At 43.1% G+C, this 20,191-nt stretch overlaps 1 protein-coding gene across 6 annotated transcripts in view; it reads right to left on the reverse strand.

The window, feature by feature from the left end:
* SYTL2 (synaptotagmin like 2) overlaps positions 1 to 20,191 on the reverse strand; it is a 129,841-nt gene that overhangs the window by 43,632 nt on the left and 66,018 nt on the right. For all 6 annotated transcript variants that reach the window (XM_081536941.1, XM_081536938.1, XM_081536940.1 and 3 more), the window contains 4 exons: positions 18,998 to 19,149; positions 16,639 to 16,774; positions 4,567 to 4,648; positions 3,315 to 3,429 (listed from right to left, as the gene is read on the reverse strand). In XM_081536941.1, coding sequence (XP_081393067.1) covers positions 3,315 to 3,429; positions 4,567 to 4,648; positions 16,639 to 16,774; positions 18,998 to 19,149 — 485 coding nt within the window. The remainder of the gene's footprint in view (positions 1 to 3,314; positions 3,430 to 4,566; positions 4,649 to 16,638; positions 16,775 to 18,997; positions 19,150 to 20,191) is intronic.

The raw sequence follows: 20,191 nt of genomic DNA on the forward strand, positions 1-20,191 counted from the left end.
TATGACAAACCCACAGCAAACATTATCCTCAATGGTGAAAAATTGAAAGCATTTCCCCTAAAGTCAGGAACAAGGCAAGGATGCCCACTTTCACCACTACTATTCAACATAGTTTTGGAAGTTTTGGCCACAGCAATCAGAGCTGAAAAAGAAATAAAAGGAATACAGATAGGAAAAGAAGAAGTAAAACTCTCACTGTTTGCAGATGACATGATCCTCTACATAGAAAACCCTAAAGACTCTACTTGAAAATTACTAGAGTTAATCAATGAATATAGTAAAGTTGCAGGATATAAAATTAACACACAGAAATCCCTTGCATTCCTATACTCCAATAATGAGAAAACTGAAAGAGAAATTAAGGAAACAATACCATTCACCATTGCAACAAAAAGAATAAAATACTTAGGAATATATCTACCTGAAGAAACAAAAGACTTATATATAGAAAACTACACAACACTGATGAAAGAAATCAAAGAGGACACAAACAGATGGAGAAATATACTGTGTTCATGGATTGGAAGAATTAATATAGTGAAAATGAGTATACTACCCAAAGCAATCTATAGATTCAATGCAATCCCTATGGAGCTATCAATGGTATTTTTCACAGAACTAGAACAAATCATCTCACAATTTGTATGGAAATATAAGAAACCTCGAATAGCCAAAGCAATCTTGAGGAAGAAGAATGGAACTGGAGGAATCAACCTGCCTGACTTCAGGCTCTACTACAAAGCCACAGTCATCAAGACAGTATGGTACTGGCACAAAGATAGAAATGTAGATCAATGGAACAAAATAGAAAGCCCAGAGATAAACCCACGCACCTATGGACACCTTATCTTCGACAAAGGAGGCAAGAATATACAATGGAGAAAAGACAATCTCTTTAACAAGTGGTGCTGGGAAAACTGGTCAACCACTTGTAAAAGAATGAAACTAGAAGACTTCCTAACACCATACACAAAAATAAACTCAAAATGGATTAAAGATCTAAACGTAAGACCAGAAACTATAAAACTCCTAGAGGAAAACATAGGCAAAACACTCTCCGACATAAATCACAGCAGGATCCTCCATGACCCACCTCCCAGAATATTGGAAATAAAAGCAAAAATAAACAAATGGGACCTAATTAAAATTAAAAGCTTTTGCACAACAAAGGAAACTATAAGCAAGGTGAAAAGACAGCCTTCAGAATGGGAGAAAATAATAGCAAATGAAGCAACAGACAAACAATTAATCTCAAAAATATACAAGCAACTTCTGCAGCTGAATTCCAGAAAAATAAACGACCCAATCAAAAAGTGGACCAAAGAACTAAACAGACATTTCTCCAAAGAAGACATACAGATGGCTAACAAACACATGAAAAGATGCTCAACATCGCTCATTATTAGAGAAATGCAAATCAAAACCACAATGAGGTATCATTTCACACCAGTCAGAATGGCTGCTATCCAAAAGTCTACAAGCAATAAATGCTGGAGAGGGTGTGGAGAAAAGGGAACCCTCTTACACTGTTGGTGGGAATGCAAACTAGTACAGCCACTATGGAGAACAGTGTGGAGATTCCTTAAAAAACTGGAAATAGAACTGCCATATAACCCAGCAATCCCACTGCTGGGCATACACACCGAAGAAACCAGAATTGAAAGAGACGCGTGTACCCCAATGTTCATCGCAGCACTGTTTACAATAGCCAGGACATGGAAGCAACCTAGATGTCCATCAGCAGAAGAATGGATAAGGAAGCTGTGGTACATATACACAATGGAATAGTACTCGGCCATTAAAAAAAATACATTTGTATCAGTTCTATTGAGATGGATGAAACTGGAGCCCATTATATAGAGTGAAGTAAGCCAGAAAGAAAAACACCAATACAGTATACTAATGCATATATATGGAATTTGAGAGATGGTAACAATAACCCTATATGTGAGACAGAATAAGAGACACAGATGCATAGAACAATTTTATGGACTCTGAGGGAGAAGGTGAGGGTGGGACGTTCTGGGAGAATAGCATCGAAACATGTATATTATCATATGTGAAACAGAACACCATTCCATGTTCAATGCATGAGACAAAGGCTCAGGGCCGGGGCAATGGGATGACCCAGAGGGATGGGATGGGGAGGGAGGTGGGTGGGGGGTCCAGGAAGGAGAACACATGTAAACCCATGGCTGATTCATGTCAATGTATGGCAAAAACTATTACAATATTGTAAAGTAATTAGCCCCCAACTAAAATTTAAAAAAAAATTTAAAAAAAAAATAAATAAAACTTTAACAGTTCATTAAAAAAAATAAAATAAAAATAAAACAGTGTAATTGAAACTCCTAGTGTTTAATTGTTAATTTTCTGTGGTCTATAGTCCATGGGGGGTCACAGAGTTGGACACAATTTAGCAACTGAACAATAACAATTACAAATTAATTTTCTACCCCTTGTCCAGTCTTTAATGCCTGTGGAATCTTCTTACAGTTGATTTTGAAGAGATTAAATTGTCTAATGTTTCTTCTTAATAGAATGTAAGAATGGTAGAATTCTGTAAGAGGCAGACTTCAATCAGTTCAGCAACAAATCTAATCAAATGCTCCTGGGAGACTGAGCTGATAATTACAGATTAGAGGATTGCAACATTGTCAAGTGGTCTAAAGGCAAACACTTTTAATTTTAAACAGAGAACTGTGTCTGCACAGTGCTATGCTATGCTATGCTAAGTCGCTTCAGTCGTGTCTGACTCTGTGCGACCCCATAGACGGCAGCTCACCAGGCTCCACCGTCCCTAGGATTCTCCAGGCAAGAATACTGAAGTGGGTTGCCATTTCTTTCTCCAGTGCATGAAAGGGAAAAATGAAAGTGAAGTCGCTCAGTCGTGTCCGACTCTTAGCGACCCCATGGACTGTAGCCTACCAGGCTCCTCCGTCCATGGGATTTTCCAGGCAAGAGTACTGGAGTGGGGTGCCATTGCCTTCTCCGTAGACATCCAATAAATAGTGTTCAGTGAATGACTGAATGCCTCTGGTCAAAAAATTTCCCAGGCCAATGAGGGGGAACCCAAGGCATGGAGGTCACACAAGTGTTACCTCTGAGCCTGGAATGCATGAACTTCCCGCTTCTAAAATTTCTGCTTCCTTTCCTCAGGCAGGAAAATGGTGAGTATAGTAGAAGAATAAGAAAACCATCACAATTTTTCACTTTCTCTTGAAAGCTATTTTAGTTTAAGGAACTCTGAGAATTTCCCTTAGTCCACAGATAACAAAGATAAAAATATCTAGCTCAATAAAAATAATATTTACCCTCTTTTGAAGTCTGAAAGAAACCAGTCTTTCCATTTTTTGACTGTTCATTTTTGGTTTGTTGAGATAAGTGATCTTCTGGCAACATGGAGCTATTAAACGGATTCTTCCTTTGCTGGGGAAAAATATTGTTTATTAAATTCATTTTAAATGTCATAACAGCAACTTTGTGTCAGCAAGTGCTTATTATATGCAATAGTTAATAGTTTTATCCAGTAAACTCTATCTGGCATGTTTGAAAAATGATGGTCCTAGTTAATCCGGTCAGCAAAGAATCACCATATATATGTCATGCCAAAAAAAAAAAAATCAGAACAAAACTGTGTAAAATGTACTCAATTCCAGAGTCTTACAAAGTTAAACCAGACCAGGCATTCAAATCTAATCTCACAGAGGTGAGATTTTCACAGAGGCGAGAAAACCTGGGCCTGAACACATCAAAGAGGTGGTCACAGGTCAGGGTAAACCAGAGGCTCTAATTAGGGCAGATTCACACCAGCACTCTTTCTATCGTAGGAGACTCACTGTGATCGGTTCAAGTCGTACTAAATATAATTGTAACTGACTTTTCCTATAAGGATTTAAAAGGTATCTTGAAGTGCTTCATAGTCACTAATATGATCATTAATTCTAATGTCAGAAAGCATATCAATAAATAGAGTTCTGTTTTTCAACTGAAGTATACTTGATTTACAATGTTGTGTTAGTTTCAGGTATAAGCAAAGTGATTCAGTTATATATATATATATTTCAGATTCTTTTCCCTTATAGGTTATTATAAAATATTGAGTATAGTTCCTTGTGCTATAGGTTATCTATTTTATATATAGTAATGTGTATATGTTAATCCTGAGCTAAGTTATCCCCACTCCAAGTATTTTTCTTTATGAATATAAGACTGAAAACCAATGTTTACTATCTGTAGTTTCATAAATCGAGAACCCTCTCCCACAAGCAGACTTCTAACAGGGATTCAGGAAGCCATGAACAGGAATAAGGACTGTCATGGAACTAACCAGCCACATGCCATATGCTTAAAAGAAGCAGCCGCCAATAGTGTCAGACTTTTTATTCTTTAGGGTAAAAAATTTAGGTCCATCAAAAGAGTGATTTCCTATATTAAATAGTAAAAATTATCTATATTTGGTGGGAAAAAAGTACTACAGATTTCTCTTTTTCATGGTGCTTTGATAAAGTGAGAGAACAGCATTCTGACCCCAAATGAGCTTTTCAAAGTCCAAGTTCAATCTACCTTGGCTGGAGATATAGCTGACTTCCTTGTGTTTTCCCGGGATGCATCAATCATGGTGGATGCTGGATTTACCACGCTGGAACTGCAAAAGAAACAATAATTCAGAGAATAAAACCTTACCCTTTGAGGAAGCATAAATCATGCCTCTGAAGCCAGAAGCTATTAAGGCAGGATAGAAGAGGAAGTTTGTAAAATCAAACTGCCAGGAAGGAAGAGGGAGTTGGAGCTGAGAGATGATTAAGCAGTGAAGCAAAGGCAATGGGAAAACAGGAATGAAAGACAGGCAGGCCTGAGACAAGGCAAAACCATCCATCAGAAGCCTTGAAGATTTTATCACCGTGCCAGGCACATAGGAGGTTCACGGTTGAAATTTGTACAAATAAACTCATCTCAAAGTCGGGACCTCACATCAGATGCAGACTAGAAATTGAGCAAATTGTTCTCAAGAGGGAACACCCTTGCTGAAATAAGGCCCCAAAGTGTTTTAGAGATTCTCTGGTCCAGGACTAGAATGGCACTGCTTACTCTAACTCAGGTAGAAAATAGCTCAAAGTGGGACTTCCCCGGTGGTCCAGTGGTTAAGACTCTGCCTTGCAATGCAGGGGACACGGGTTCGATCCCTGGTGAAGGAACTAAGATCCTGGATGCCACACAGCTACTGAGCCCAGAGGCCACAACTAGAGAGTCCGGGCACCGTCACAAAAGATCCGCCCCAATGCAACAAAGATCCTGGGTGCCACAACTAAGATCTGACACAGCCAAATAAATCAGCATTTTAAAAAAGAAAAACAGCTGAAGAAAAGACTCAGGTGAGACAAGTAGTCGGGCAATGACACAGCAGAAACAGCAGACGGAGATGCTGTGCTGGGAGGATGGTGGATGGGAGCACCTTCCTGGGAATCTTCCCCGACTCTCCAGGCTGGCCAGGTGAGTTCTCGTTCAAATACAAGAGGATGAGGACAGGAGAGCAGTCAGAGGATGGTGGGAGGTTAGGAGCCTACAGCTGGCCCAGAGAGGAGAGGAGGACTCTGCAGACCCTGGTTCCCTATCCCAGGGACCGGGCAGCCCTGGGGTGAGAGTACAGTGCGCATGAATGGTGACTGAGTAAGAAGGACATCAAACCCTTGGTGACTGAGTAAGAAGGACAAAGAAGGTCACAGTGGCCTTGGAAAGGGAGGAAAACCGCCTGCTCAGACTTCCTGCTCCAGGGGCCCCGGCTCAAGGCATAAGAGGTGAGGTCACTATTGCTTGAAAGCACGGTGCCTCGTTAAACTCCACCCTGGTTAAACTCCTAGTGGCATCACAGAGTCAAGGACTTGGAAAAATACCTCAGAAGGTGCTGGCTTTTCACCAGGAAGCTAAGGAACTGGGGGTGGGGAAGGGGAGCACTTTGCCCCACGGCCAGAGAGTCTTGCCCAAGATTGCTGTCTCTAAACTCGTGGGCTGGATGTTCTTGCCGCTTAATTTCCTTTCCTTCCCTCTGCACTTGGACCGATGTTTCTATGGAGAGGTAGTTCCAGGAACAGGCTGAACACTTGAGGAAGCCATGCTTCCTTTTGTTACCCTCCTCACTGTTGCAGAAAGGAATTTCAGCAGATGAGGCAGATGTATGTGGAACACAGCCTGACACAGGGATATGAGAAAGTTGGGGGTGGGGGGGGGGCGTGGGCAGGATGAGGAGGGAAAGAGCAGGGAACAAGGGTGAGAACTTACAATGGAGCCAGAATTAAGGCTAATATCAAAACACATGGCAGGCGGCCTCTATTCTTGCAAGAGGTAAGCACAAACATGAATCAAGTTATCTATCAGCCAACAGGAAAAAAGGACCCTGGTCATCGACAGAACTCACAATAAAAGCAGCCCAGAGCTCAGGACTAGAAAGCCATGTCTCTTGAGGGTCACTTTAAGAAGACCAGTGAGCGATATGAGGAAGCTTATAGCAGATGCCATGTTCATTTTCTCAGAGTGCTTTGTATCATCTCCCTTAGCTCAGACAGTAAAGAATCTGCCTGCAAAGCAGGAGACCCCAGTTTTGATCCCTGGGTTGGGAACATCCCCTGGAGAAGGGAATGGCAACCCACTCCAGTATTCTTCCCTGGAGAATCCCATGGACAGAGGAGCCTGGAGGACTACAGTCTGTGGGGTCACAGAGAGTCACACACGACTGAGTAACAAACACTTGCAACTAGTATATAAATCAGTCGCATAACTGCAGGACCTGAGAAAATGCCGCCCTTCTCTCCTGCCATCTTCCTCCCTTCCCACTCCCTCTCCCCAAGAATGAAGGACAAGCAGCGTCTCTACAGCCTCCTTCCTCTGCTCCCTGGAAACCCCACTTCTGCACACCCCCAGCCACCACCCCAACCGCCCACGCTGTACATCACGTGGTCCCCGCCTGCCCAGGGACAAAACCAACCTCTCTCTTACCAAACCCTATGCAGCTATGGATTTCATGTGACCATATGAGGAGCAATGCAACCTCACTCCGTGCCTATGTATCTTCTCTCTCACAGTAACCGGGGAGACCCCTCAAGAGCATCTTGGCCCTTGTTCTGTCCCTCCAATACCGTGTACAGTGTCTGGGACACAGCTGGTGAGTGAGTGGCTGAACAACTGAAGGCCAAATGAGCCAGTGCTAGGGAGGCAGCAGCACACACAGGTGACCAGTTTTTTTTTTTTTTTCTTTTCAATCTGTGGTTTGCCAAACTACAACGAGGCACATTATTTAGGTTTTAAACAAGATGTCTTTGTTCCTGCTCTTCAGAAAGCAAAAGAGAGGCAGAAATGAGGCATTTGGTGCACATGATCAGACACGGAACTACCAGAAACATACAGTATTCACTGGGTTCTCTGGTGGTCGGGATAAGCAGAAAACGGGATGAGGGTGGGACACTTAGTTAACTACAGTTCACAAGTCTGCCTAACCAGAAAAAATTAAAACAAGAGTTTGATGCCTCAAAATGCTTCTGAAAAATGCAGCTACTTCCTCAATTAAGCTCCGGCTTTGTTTCCCTCAAGGAATACAACAACGTTTTGTTTGCCTGTCTTTGACTGGGCAACTATCAACACAGCAACCATCTGATTCTCAGTTGACCTTTGCAACATCCCTGTGCGGTATGTACACTTCTCCCCATTTTACTAGCGAGAAAATGGAGGCTTGGAGAGGTTAAGTTAGTGAAAGAGCTGGGAAGGTGAACCAGGTGTCTGACCCTGACTCCAGAGACAGGCACTGGAATGGCTGGGCTCCACTCCACTGATTCCTCAAATCAGTAAAGCCGTGGTTTATGGCAAGAGAGCTGGAATGAAGACGGGGCGATTCTAACTTCCCAGTGACTCTCATATCTGTCACTTCCTTTCCACCCCTCCTGACCCCTCCCTGTCATCTGTATAAGCCTCACATTCGACCTCCGGACACCAAAGTTCCACTCTCCTAATCCTTTTGGCATTCCACCTCTAAGCTAGAATGGTCTGAAACAGACTTTGGTCACATCCCTCTCCTGCTCGTTACCTTTCTGGGATCCTCAGGAAGGAATTGGAGATTCTCCACCATCCACCCCCTGTACCGTCCCACTCCTCCTGCCCACTGACCTTCGTGCCAAACCTGGCTCCCTGCCCCTCTCTGCGGTCCCCGCCAACCTACCCCCAACCCCTCCCTCAAATGTTGGCTATGCTCTCTTGACCCACAAGCTCGCTCTCACCGCCAAGCCTGGTCCAAATCTCACCTCCCTTGTGGTGCTGCTTGCCTATCAGCCCAATGGCAGTGGGTCTCATTGTCCCAAATCTTAACCGCACATTTTATTGGTACTTGGAACTGGGATTTGCTCCCTGCCTGGTGCTATTTGAAATCATGGGATTAAATATTCATAAAGGGAAGCATTATTTTTCCCAAGAGAACACAGTCTCTCTATAGCCACGTACTGTGTCTTTTGTTTCTTCCAAGCCCTCTCAGAGGGATGATTTGTATTCTTAGGATGTGTCCTGTATAATAAGATACTGAATACCTTCTACGTGATGAGTTCTTAACACTATACAGCAAGCCAAAGCTCACACCTTGTGCTCTGTCATTTCTGACCTCAGGCATCCTTCAAAAACTACCTGCAATACTAAATGTGCATGCGTGCATGCTCAGTCGTGTCTGACTCTTTGCAACCCCATGGACTGTAGCTGCCAGGTTCCTCTGTCCATGGGATTTTCCAGGCAAGAATACTAGAGTGCATCGCCATTTCCTCCTCCAAGGGATCTTCCTGACCCAGGGATCAAACTTGCATCTCTTGTATCTCCTGCATTGGCAGGCAGATTCTTTTAACACTGTGCCACCTGGGATGCCTCAACACTAGATACAGCACTTAGCCAAAACTGTAAGAAGATTACTAAAATAATAGACTATGATATTGTTGATAGAGTTTGGCTCCTGAAAGTGTCTGCATTTTAATACAAGTCTTTGAAGACTTAGAAGAAGAATGTCAGGTACTCTGGTCGGGACACATGGGGAAGAAGGCCTTCACAGCAGTCTTAGAACTACACCACCTGGGCAGTGGGACAGCCCATCTGCTTGTATGTCCAGCTGTAAAGCACTCCCAAGCACATGTAACAGCTTTTAAAGCTTTTGAACCTTAACCAGCCTTTCCTTCTAAAGCAGTTAAAAATGAGTTCCCTGGCAGCCCAGTGGTTAGGACTCTGCACTCCACTGCAGGGGGCATGGGTTTGATCACTGGTCGGGGAACTAAGATCCCACAGGTTGCGTGGTGCAACCAAAAAACAAAAAAAGTAAGTAAAGCAGTTAAAAATAACAACGGACATACTCTCTTCTGAGGTATGTTTCAGAATAAATATTAACTGTGTCTGGACTCAGAAGCAAATTTTTCAAGTAATTTTTCTCCCCATGTTTCATGCTGTTGCTGATTTCTCCCTTCGAATTGTGAATTCCTAAGATGTTAATGCTGTGCCTGGCACCCAGCATTGTGCTAACACGTGTTACACTCAATGAGGCTTGAACACATGAAGAAATGGCTCAGGGCTTGAGTGAAGCAGATTCATAAATATACTATGCCAGCCTTTCAAGTCAGTATTTTTTTTTAAGTAAAATATTACTTCTCTGGTTCTACCCCAGTTCACGCTACAGATTTATTTAACACAAACATTCCCATCCATCCATAAGGCACACTGATGTCAGAGTGAAACTATCCCTCACAACTAATTTGGGTATATCTAAGATTCTGTAGGATTAGCAGGATTCTTTTAAGAGCTCAATATGAGTGATTCTGTAGGGCAGGCCTCCAAGAAATGAAACATTCACATCATTGGATTTGCAATTAGTCCAAGAACAAAAGATCAAATGCATTGTCCCATAGCTTGTCTCATCTCTACCCCGCCTTGGGGAGCAACTGAAGTGCCTCACACTGATCTTATTATAGAGAGTTAAGGCAAGTAGCTAATCCCTCTGCAAGAGGGAGATAGACATATACAAACAAAAGCTTTCCAGGAAAAAGAGCACTAGTGGAAAAACAATACTATTTCAGAGCTAAAGACTGGTGTTAATTGATTGGTTCCCATTCAACAGAGGGTAAGAGAGAGGGGTGTCAGGAGTGAGCATCACGGGAGCACAGGCGATGAAGCTCAAAGATGAGCATTTTTTGTTCACTATGATAACTTATAACGAAATAGCACTTTAATTCTACCAAAAACAAAGAAAGGTGGGGGTGCACCATTTTGCTTGCAAGAAAACTCATCACTTTCACAGCATTTCATAAGAAAATTCCCAGAGGAAAATCTGCCAATGTCATGGAAAGAAACACCACAGTACAGGCTTTATCCTGTTCTCCCTGAACTCATTTTGGTGATGTTCTCCAGGGATATTTTTGATTAATGGGCTTTGCAACCCCTGCAGCAGCCAAGCTCCCTCCTACTTCCATGCCTTCTAGTTCTCCAACCTGAATGCTGCTTACTTGTGGTTGTCCAAACTTGAGAGTAGCCCTCAAAGTTTCCTCCAGCTTTTATAATCACCAGAGCTCATGGTGATATGTCTGAAGTGAGGCAGTCTTGGCAAAGCAATAAAACCTGGATGTTATCAATGCCATTCTTACCTTGTACCTTAAATTTTTTCTCACTCTCTTAGTCTCTTTTTCTACTGGATCCCTGGGGTCCAAAGGACTTCATTCAATTATTTATTACTCATTTGTTTACCCATTAACCCCTCTTTCACTATTATTCTCTATTTAATAATTCATTATGTCATCTACTATTCTGTCAATCCATCTCTCACTCTTCATCTGTTTTTCTCTTTTTAAAAATTTTAAAATATTTTTCCCATATATTCTTCATTCATTCATTTACTCCACAAGACATTTGTTGGGCACTGTTGTCTGTTACAGGAAGAGAGCAGTGAACAATATGAAAGGCAGTAGCAGACAAAGTCTTTTTCCTCATGCAGCTGAGAGGAGGGGAGAACAAACACACAAAAATGAATACATAATATAATGTCAGGTAGTGATAAGTGGTGAGGACAGTAAGAGAGGGAACAACATTCATTCACTTGGTCCATAGATACCAAGTTCCTACTATTGCTGGATATATTCTTAGAAGGTTGGGGGATGGCAGTGAGCAAGACCCAGGTCCTCAACCCAAGAGAGCAGCACAGTGATACCTAGCCCTGGGAAGCTGGATTATTAAAAGTTCCTTGAGCAATTATGACATACAGGTCACAGTTGAGAACTTCTCTTCCCTGGTGGCTTAGATGGTAAAGAATCCGCCTGCAATACAGGAGACCCAGGTTTGATCCCTGGGTCAGGAAGATTCCCCTGGAGAAGGGAATGGCTACCCACTTCAGTATTCTTGCCTGGAGAATTCCATGGACAGAGGAACCTGGCGGGCTACAGTCCATAGGGTCACAAAGAGTCAGACACAACTGAGTGACTAACACACACTCATGGTAAAAGAAGTACTTGGAACCAGATTGTGAAGAGCCTTGAATGTTGACCAAAAGGCTAGACTTTCACTTTTAAGTCACAAGGAACCACTAAATGACTTTATGATCCAGTTTACTTTTTAGAGTCATGATCTGGTAACTGTGTAGATGACAGGTTCAATTCAATAAGGACATTATAACAGAAATTTAGGTGAGAGACAGTGAAATCCTAATTAAGGGAATGGAGAAAAGAGGAAACATACAACAGAATTTTAGAGATGAGTTTAGAAGAAATTTGAGGTGTTGGTAGGACACTCAGTGATAACTAGTAATTGATAACTGCAATATATCCACTATATTAGACCCTTCCAGATGTCAAGCCAAACCAGATCCCCAATGTCATCCCCTCTGCCTGTCTTGTCCTCTCTGTCTCCCTAATAGAATCCTTCTTATCCTTCAAGAAATCCCTTAAATATAATTATTTCTGGAATAAGTTCCTCAAGGACAGGGATCATGTCTTATTCCACTTTGAATTCCTACCTACCATCTTGTGTACAACAAATACTCAACAACTGTTGGCCGACTGACCGAATGACTACATGGAGAATGAATTTGCAACCCTACAGAATGATTTATGCTACTAGGTGCTAGCAAGATGTTAAATCAGCATTTTTCAATCAACTGCAAACAAGAATATTTAAATATTTTATTTCCAAGACATATCCTGAAAGTAAACCGAGCCAACCTATGCACTAATGGCTCTAGCCTCACTGCTGCTGCTGCTGCTGTTAGTTGCTTCAGTCATGTCCAACTCTGTGAGACCCCACAGGTGGCAGCCCACCAAGTTCTTCTGTCCCTGGGATTCTCCAGGCAAGAATACTAGAGTGGGTTGCCATTTCCTTCTCCAATGCATGAAAGGGAAAAGTGAAAGTGAAGTTGCTCAGTCGTGTCCGACTCTTCGCGACCCCATGGGCTGCAGCCTACCAGGCTCCTCCATCCATGGGATTTTCCAGGCAAGAGTACTGGAGTGGGTTGCCATTGCCTTCTTCTCTATCTTCACTATTCATACCTATTTCTCTTTGTCCTATTTTTCTCTGCATCTCACTCTTACACAGCCTTTCATCTGGCTTCCTATTTCTTAAGCCTGTGGTTCAGGCTGGCACACAGTACCCCCTGTTACTTCTGCTCCAACAATAGCAGTCATTGACCTATTACTGTCATCTGTTACTTGGGCTGATTTATATATAGTCAGAGTAGGCTACCACTTCCTTCGTGTGATGCCCACTGCCTCTAATGTAACCTCCTTTGCACCTAGGAACTTGCTTTCTGTAGTTGAAGCTTCTGAACCTTATCAAGATACATTCTCAGAGTAATTCTTTAAGCTTTTAGAAACAACCAAGAAAAGGAAAGAAGCTCAAAGCTTTCATCCACACTGGTTTAAGTTATTAAAAATTTAAGTAAGGCTTAGGGCAGAATGCACATTAGAGCCTTTCCAAGGAGAAAGGAGGCAGCCACAAGGGAACTGAAGGATGTGGGATGGCAAAGAATGTGGGAGGAGAAACCAGGAGAAGAAAAGAGTTGGGAAGCTTAGAACACACTTGAGAAACTCTTGTTTTTGTTTTTCATTTTTTTTAGAGATCTGGGCTGGCTCTGTTTGTGGGGACATACCCATTCCAGCATTCTTGCCTAGAGAATTCCATGGACAGAGGAGTCTGGCAGGCTAGAGTCCATGGGGTCTCAAAGAGTTGGATACAACTGAGCAACTAACACTCTCACTTTTTACTCTCAGCCAAGATGATATAAGCTACCAGAGGGACCAGTCCTCAGAGAAGACTGAGAAGGACCAGTCCTTAGGGGAAGAGATTGGAGAGACAGAGGGGAACTAAAAAGGTCAGTCTACTTCTGGGCTCCTTCAGACCAAAGTAGCACCAAAGGTGGGGACACGTAAGGCCCTGGTCAGTCGAGAGGCTACTAGACTCTCCGTGTTTCCCTAAGCACTCAAACTTTTTTTCATAGAACATATCATCTCAAATAATAAAGGAGGGGCTTCTCATCCCAGAGCAGGCCTACCTCTATAATCAGAAAATACACATTATTCCTGGTTGGGGAGGCAGGATCTGACGCACATGAAATTTCTCAGTTTCGTCCTCTGCTCCCCATCATGGCTCAGCCATGTCCAGGGGATTATTGTGTGCCTGTCCCACAATTATTGGGGGGGGAGACACGATGTGCTATCAAAGTGCGGACCATGTACCAATGCCAGTATGTGAACTGTGTGTCACTAGTTTACAGCAGGTACAGACATCAAGAGTATGCATTTAGAATCAGTTACAGCAATTTGCTGAGACACCACAGTACACCATCAGTGGGCTTATGTTTTTGCATGCCCTTGTTGTTATCTGTATTTCACTTTTCGAGTACTCATTTTTATTATACTTTATTAAATGGCTCAATCTGTGATAATTAGAAATAGAAAACACTTAAATCCCAAACACCAGTCCTTCACCACTGTTTGTGCCAGTACTACCCTGCCGAAGACTAGCAGCCAGAACTAGAGCTGAGCGCGCTTGGAGTTTTCTTTGCCGCTCGGAAGAGAACCTCATCCCCTGCTCCCTCTCTGTTCATCAGAGCCCTCTCTGCTTCCTCAGGCTACAGATGCAAACAAAGACCAGTTCCAAAGGAAGGTAGGTAGCTTCTCATGCTTGAATACACGTTGAATAGCCCCAGTGAGTTAATTACTCACAAACAGAAGCACTCAGAATTGTGCCCACAACAGAAGAAGGACTCTTGCCCCAGAGCTTATTAGAAAAAAAAAATCCTTCAGAAACTGCAGTACCCAGTCAGGGTTGCCTCACGCTCCCTGACTCCTGACTAAGAAAATATTGACAGGTATTGAGTCATTCTATTGAAGTTCACTTAGTCTAAAAGTACAGGCCCCAAAATATACTTAACACACCCAGTTCCCAAAGGTTAAAGTATAGGTGAGAAACATGCTGGAACCTGACACTGAGCAAAGCAGGAGTTTCTGACACAGAGAGAAGGAAGTAAATAACAGCTCCTGCTACACTTCTGGGTGATCACCGCTCACGCCACGTCACGAGCAAAGTATGCCGGATACATCAAACATGTTTATTCCTGTCTTCTTGGCCTACCTCATCTGTGTTATAATAATATAATATGTTAATTGCTCAGTCGTGTTCGACTCTTTGCAACCCCAGGACTATAGCCCACCAGGCTCCTCTGTCAATGGAATTCTCCAGGTCAAACTACTGGAGTGGGTTGCCATTCCCTTCTCCAGGGGATCTTCCTGATCCAGGGATTGAACTCGGGTCTCCTGCATTGCAGGCAGATTCTTTACCATCTGAGCCATCAGGGATTCCCAACCCAATATGAGGCCACCTGCAAATTGCCAATTTTCTTTCTTCCTGAGAAATGCCAAGTGGTTCTCACACCTCATTTCATCTCACAACACCCTGGTGAGGCAGCTTGGTCCTGAGGTAGATACAGAACAAAACCTCAAAGATGTGTCTGAGGTCATCCAAGAAATGTAAAAACAACAGAGACACAAATGTGGACACTATTCACAGCCTCAAACTGAGAAAGGAAGGGGGCTACCCACCAGGCCACGTGGTCGTAAGAAAACTCAGTCAAGCTGTAAGGGCCGTGACACCTCGGTCCCTTAGGCCATTTGAGATGAAATGAGTTCCTGGGAGAAGGAAAGGAAGTCCTTCACTATCTCTTGGAGTTTGCTCAAACTCATGTCCATTGAGTTGGTGATGCTGTCTAACCAGGTTCTCATCCCCTGCCACCCCCTTCTCCTTTTGCCTTCAATCTTTTCCAGTATCAGGGTCTTGATGGAACATCACAGATCATCCTAGGTGGGGGCAGGGGAGATATGGTGCTGCCTACCATCCAGGAAAACAGAGTGAGTCCTCTCTAAAAGGGAAATGGATAAATAATAGGTACCTTAATAGACTCAGTATTCCATTATCCCTATAACATAGTACTTATATTTGACTCTGAAATGCCTGTTGGTGCCCATAGAATAGACCCACTCTCTCACCCACAAATTTTATTGATAACATCCCCATTTCCCAGGCGTCTCAGCCTTGGACCCTGACTCAGTGACTGTCCCACCAGCAAATTCACTGACTTTATTACAGTTGGAGATTCTGATTCAATTGTCTCCACTGAGGAGCTAGAGATAAAATGTAACTGCCCTTCAACCAAAGGGTAAAAACTATACCTCCAATGGACAGATACCACTGGGAAGATCCTTAAATATCTAAAAGCAAATCATCTTGGTTGAAAAAGCTGGGGGCAACATAGCCTCATAATCAGCTATATCATAGGAAGGGTGTACAAATGTACATTTTGATTGGTCTGGTGATAAGATAAATGGAAAACACACAAAAGCAAGACTGAAATATTGAGGACAATCTGAATCCTTAAGAGGCATCTATTCAGTACCTACCATGTACCAGGTATTTTATGTAGTAATTCTCATCAGAATCTTTCTTATACAGTATGATTCCTATCTATAGTAAGGAAAAGAGATTTAGGGAGATTAAATGACTTGCCCATGGTGAAATGGCTAATAAATGGCAAATTCAGAATTGGAATTCACGTCTGTTTGGTTTTTGTGCTTAAACTTCTTCTATTGCCCCAGGCTGTTACAATTTGATCATCATTCATTTCTTTCTCTTTTTTTGGCCACATTTGTGCGGCTTGTGGGGATCTTAAGGAACATGGGCACACAGCAGTGTAAGTGACTAAGTCCTAACACTGGATCGCCAGGGAATTCCCCATTCATCTCTTTCTTAAATGACTTATTCCTCTACATTCATTCTGGAGTACCTTTTCATTTACTGTTTGAAGAAATCCTTAGCACAAATAACAATTTGAGAAAAAAAAAAACAAACAGCTCTAGTTGGTGATGGAAGAAATCACCACTTAACATTTTAATTTTATTTAATATGCAGATTTGTTAGACATTTTGGAAGCTGAGAAAGAATACTGCTCAGGCTTTGTTCATATCAGGGCTCAGAACTCTCTCATCCGTGCCCTCCTCCCCACGCCCATGAGACCTGGGTGGCCTCTGCACGCACACACACAGCAGGACCTAGCCAGGACCCGTGCAGCAGCTCTCCCCATGAGCTCAGTCTCACCTGGGGCTCACTGGGGCTACATCTTCTTCCGTCTCTTCTACAACACCGGTTAGCTCTGGGGGGAGGAAAGCATCCTTGTGGACGTTATTCACCCAGCTTTCCTTTGCCCTGTTTGCTCTGTCCTTACTCTGCTCATCTGAAACAGGAAACAATAAAGGCAAGAAGGTTATCCATCTGTCTTCTCCATAACCTACAACTTCTCATATCAGCTCTAACCTCTGAAGGCTGGAACCTGAATGTCAGGTCTTCCCTGAGCACCCAGGCAGTCACGAATGAGTCTGTGTACTTGAGATCAGAGTTATCGATACATCTGCAAGAGGAGTTATGTTGTTAGTTGTCCACGAGTAGAGTCTCCAGAGAGCATGGGCACACCTTTAAATGTGAGGAGATGACCAAAGCAAATTTGCGACTGCTCTAGGTGAATCTGACCTGAATTGGGGTCAGGACTTATTGTGTATGGCCAGGGGATGCTTAGGGCAGGGAAGTTCTTGTTGGGACAGGCACACCATCATTACCAACTCTTTACCAAACAGCTACAGTGGGCTTGACTCAAGGCTGGGTTCTGGGATACAAAGGGGAACAGATGCTTCTATTCTGGAATGTTCCTCTCCACTGCCTCCTCCTCTTGCAGTCTCTATACAGCCAAATTCTACCAGTTCTCAAAAGCTAGCTCAGATGCCAGGGCCCCCTTAAAACCTCTGTGATCCTTCTTCAGGAAATAATCTCTTTGGCCTCTGAGCACGCACCGCTCTCTACCTGCACCTCTTGGATAATTAGAATCAACTGAGTGACGACCGAGTTCAAGGCAAAGTGCTGAGTCCCTTGCATGCATTATCCTCTGAGGAGGGAACAATTTTCCAAGTTTACAGATTTCAAAATTGAAGACCAAAGGGATCAAGAGCCTTGCCTAAGGCCACGTAGCCAGTAAGCGCCAGTAATACTTCCATCAGTGTTAAGAATTAAGATGAAGCAACATGTGCTTAGTCGCTTCAGTCATGTTTGACTCTTTGCCACCCCATGGACTGTAGCCCACCTGGCTCCTCTGTCCATGGGATTCTCCAGGCAAGAATACTGGAGTGGGTGGCCAGTCCCTTTTCCAGGTGATCTTCCTGACCCAGGGATTGAACCCAGGTCTCCTGCATTGCAGGCAGGTTCTTTACTGTCTGAGTCACCAAGGATTCCCAATTTCCAAATACATTCATAGGTGTCTCTACTCATAAGTCTAGTTTCTTCAGCTGCAAAATGGAGCCCTCAGTATAACCCATGGGACCCTTCAAGATTTCTGAAGTTCTGGGTGGTTTTGGGAGGGCGCATGGCAGAGCTGGGATTTCAGCCCTTCTGATGTAGAGTCACACTCCTTATAGATGGGGGCTGACTCCTTATGATATGCTATGCAGTGCTCATAGCCTGTTGATGACCTTAGGCAAGTTACTTCACTTCTCTGAATTTTACATATTACACATATATAATGAGGGTAATAATATATACAAGATTGCTACTACAATTAGAAATATTAGGGAACAAATACCTGTAATATATTAGATGCTGAAGAGGTAATTTCCTTATTGAGAATAGGTTAGAACTAGACAGGGTCTATTTCTCAGGGGTAAAGGTTTACCCTGACTAGTGCCGAGTTAATTAGAGAGAAGGGACCTGGTAAATATTTAATGAACTCAACAGAATTCTAAAGAAGCCTCCAAAATACTGTCTTTACAATCCCTTAAATGATGTACTTGGTTTTTAAAGAAGTACCAGGTGTCATGGTCATTGAGCAGGAAGGCTAATCTCTTCCTGTTACTCTACTCAGGAGAAAAGGTTCTGAATTTTTAAAGTTAGAGCCAAAGAAAGAGGAGATGGTAGATTCCTGATAGAGCTTCCCAGGTGGTACGCTGGTAAAAAAAAAAAAAAAAAAAAAAATCTGCCTGCCAATGCAGGAGACACAAGAGATGTCGGTTTGATCCTCCAGGGTGACCTGCTCCAGTATTCTTGCCTGAAACATTCCATGGACAGAGGAGCCGCGTAGGCTACAGTCCAAGGGTCAGACACGACAGAGCGCACACACACACACACACAGATCCCTTGTAAGCCTCAATTGTCAATGCTACTCCAAGTCAGTATGCCAGCTAAAGGGCTTCCTTTGTCCTTCTTTACCACACTAAGTCACTTAGCCCTGACTTCATCCATCCAAACCCAGGGCAAGAAGATTTTGACCTACAGGACCACACATTATGCAAAGCACACCCCTAAATGATTTTCCTCCCCAGATTTCAGTAATGATGCTGACACCCTTCCCTTCTCCCAAGGACTGCTTCTCCCAAACAAATGCTAGCTTGAGAGGCACTAACCCAAATCAACTTACCTGCCACCTGGGGCCTCTTCTTCCTCATGGATGCTCTGATGATATCTGCACCATGGATTCTGTCTCTGTGTCTTTTTGCCTTGGCTTCATAAAACCACTGGCCACTCATATTCTTCAGTTGCTGGTCATCCTTAACTTTTTCAGGCAAATGTCTAACAAAAGGAAAAACACTTATTTTGTTACGAATCCACGGTAAGTAAATGAGTTCACAGTGACACTGCACAAAGAAGTTGTAAGCATACGGCCAAAATGAAGCTCTCAATGTTTTACGAGATCCCACAGACCTCCCAGAGGACTAACCAGTGTATGCTTTAACTAAAAGGTCAGAGGATCCAGTGCCAACATTTTTCAAAAATTCAAAGATTTAAGTCACGATCCCAAGATGACGCCTGAGATTTCTCAAGAGCAAATTCACTTTTCAGCTGCAGGCTTGAGTGTTCACGGTTTAAAGGCAAATACCCCAGAGAAAGAGGACATATTAAGCTTCCCTAAGCGTTGGTTTCCTTATTTTTAAAAAGGGATTAAGGAACTTGCCTGGTGGTTCAGTGGTTAAGACATCACCTTCCAATGCAGGGGATGCGGGTTTGACCCCTGATTGGGGGACTAAGATCTCAAATGCCTCAGTGGCCAGAAAAGCAAAACTTAAAACAGCTGCAACACTGTAACAAATTCAAGAAAGACTTTAAAAAGGTCCATCTTAAAAAATCTTTAAAAAGTAAGGGGGGTTAATAATAGTAACTCACCTCATGAGATTTCTATGAGGATTAAGTTAGCTAATGCACATACACTACCCTCTGCGTATGTCTGGCACCTAATAAACACCGAGTGGGTAACTGGTGGGGAAATTATCGGCTCATCAGTTCTTGCCATTTCAGTGAAATGAACTTATCAGAGACTTTTCTGGAAGCCTATATGTCCCTGGTTCTTAACTCTAGGAAAATGAATTCAACAAGGCAGGCTGGGATCAGGGAAGATCAAACTTAGGTGGGGTAGGGAGTGCAGGCAGGGGTAAATTCCATTTGTGCAGATACTGCTTCTAAGGGTTCCACAGTGACTGATGCTGACGGAAAAGCTAAAATCTAAAGAACAAACCAAGTACCACCCTCCTAAAATCTCCCCCATTTTACAGCGGAGGGAAAAACACAGTTCTGCAATGACAAGTCTTATAACCTCTGCATCTCTCTACCCATGTCA

Source organism: Giraffa tippelskirchi, chromosome 10, assembly GCF_054371585.1.
Source record: "Giraffa tippelskirchi isolate mGirTip1 chromosome 10, T2T-mGirTip1v1.2.pri, whole genome shotgun sequence".
NCBI classification, from domain to species: Eukaryota; Metazoa; Chordata; class Mammalia; order Artiodactyla; family Giraffidae; genus Giraffa; species Giraffa tippelskirchi.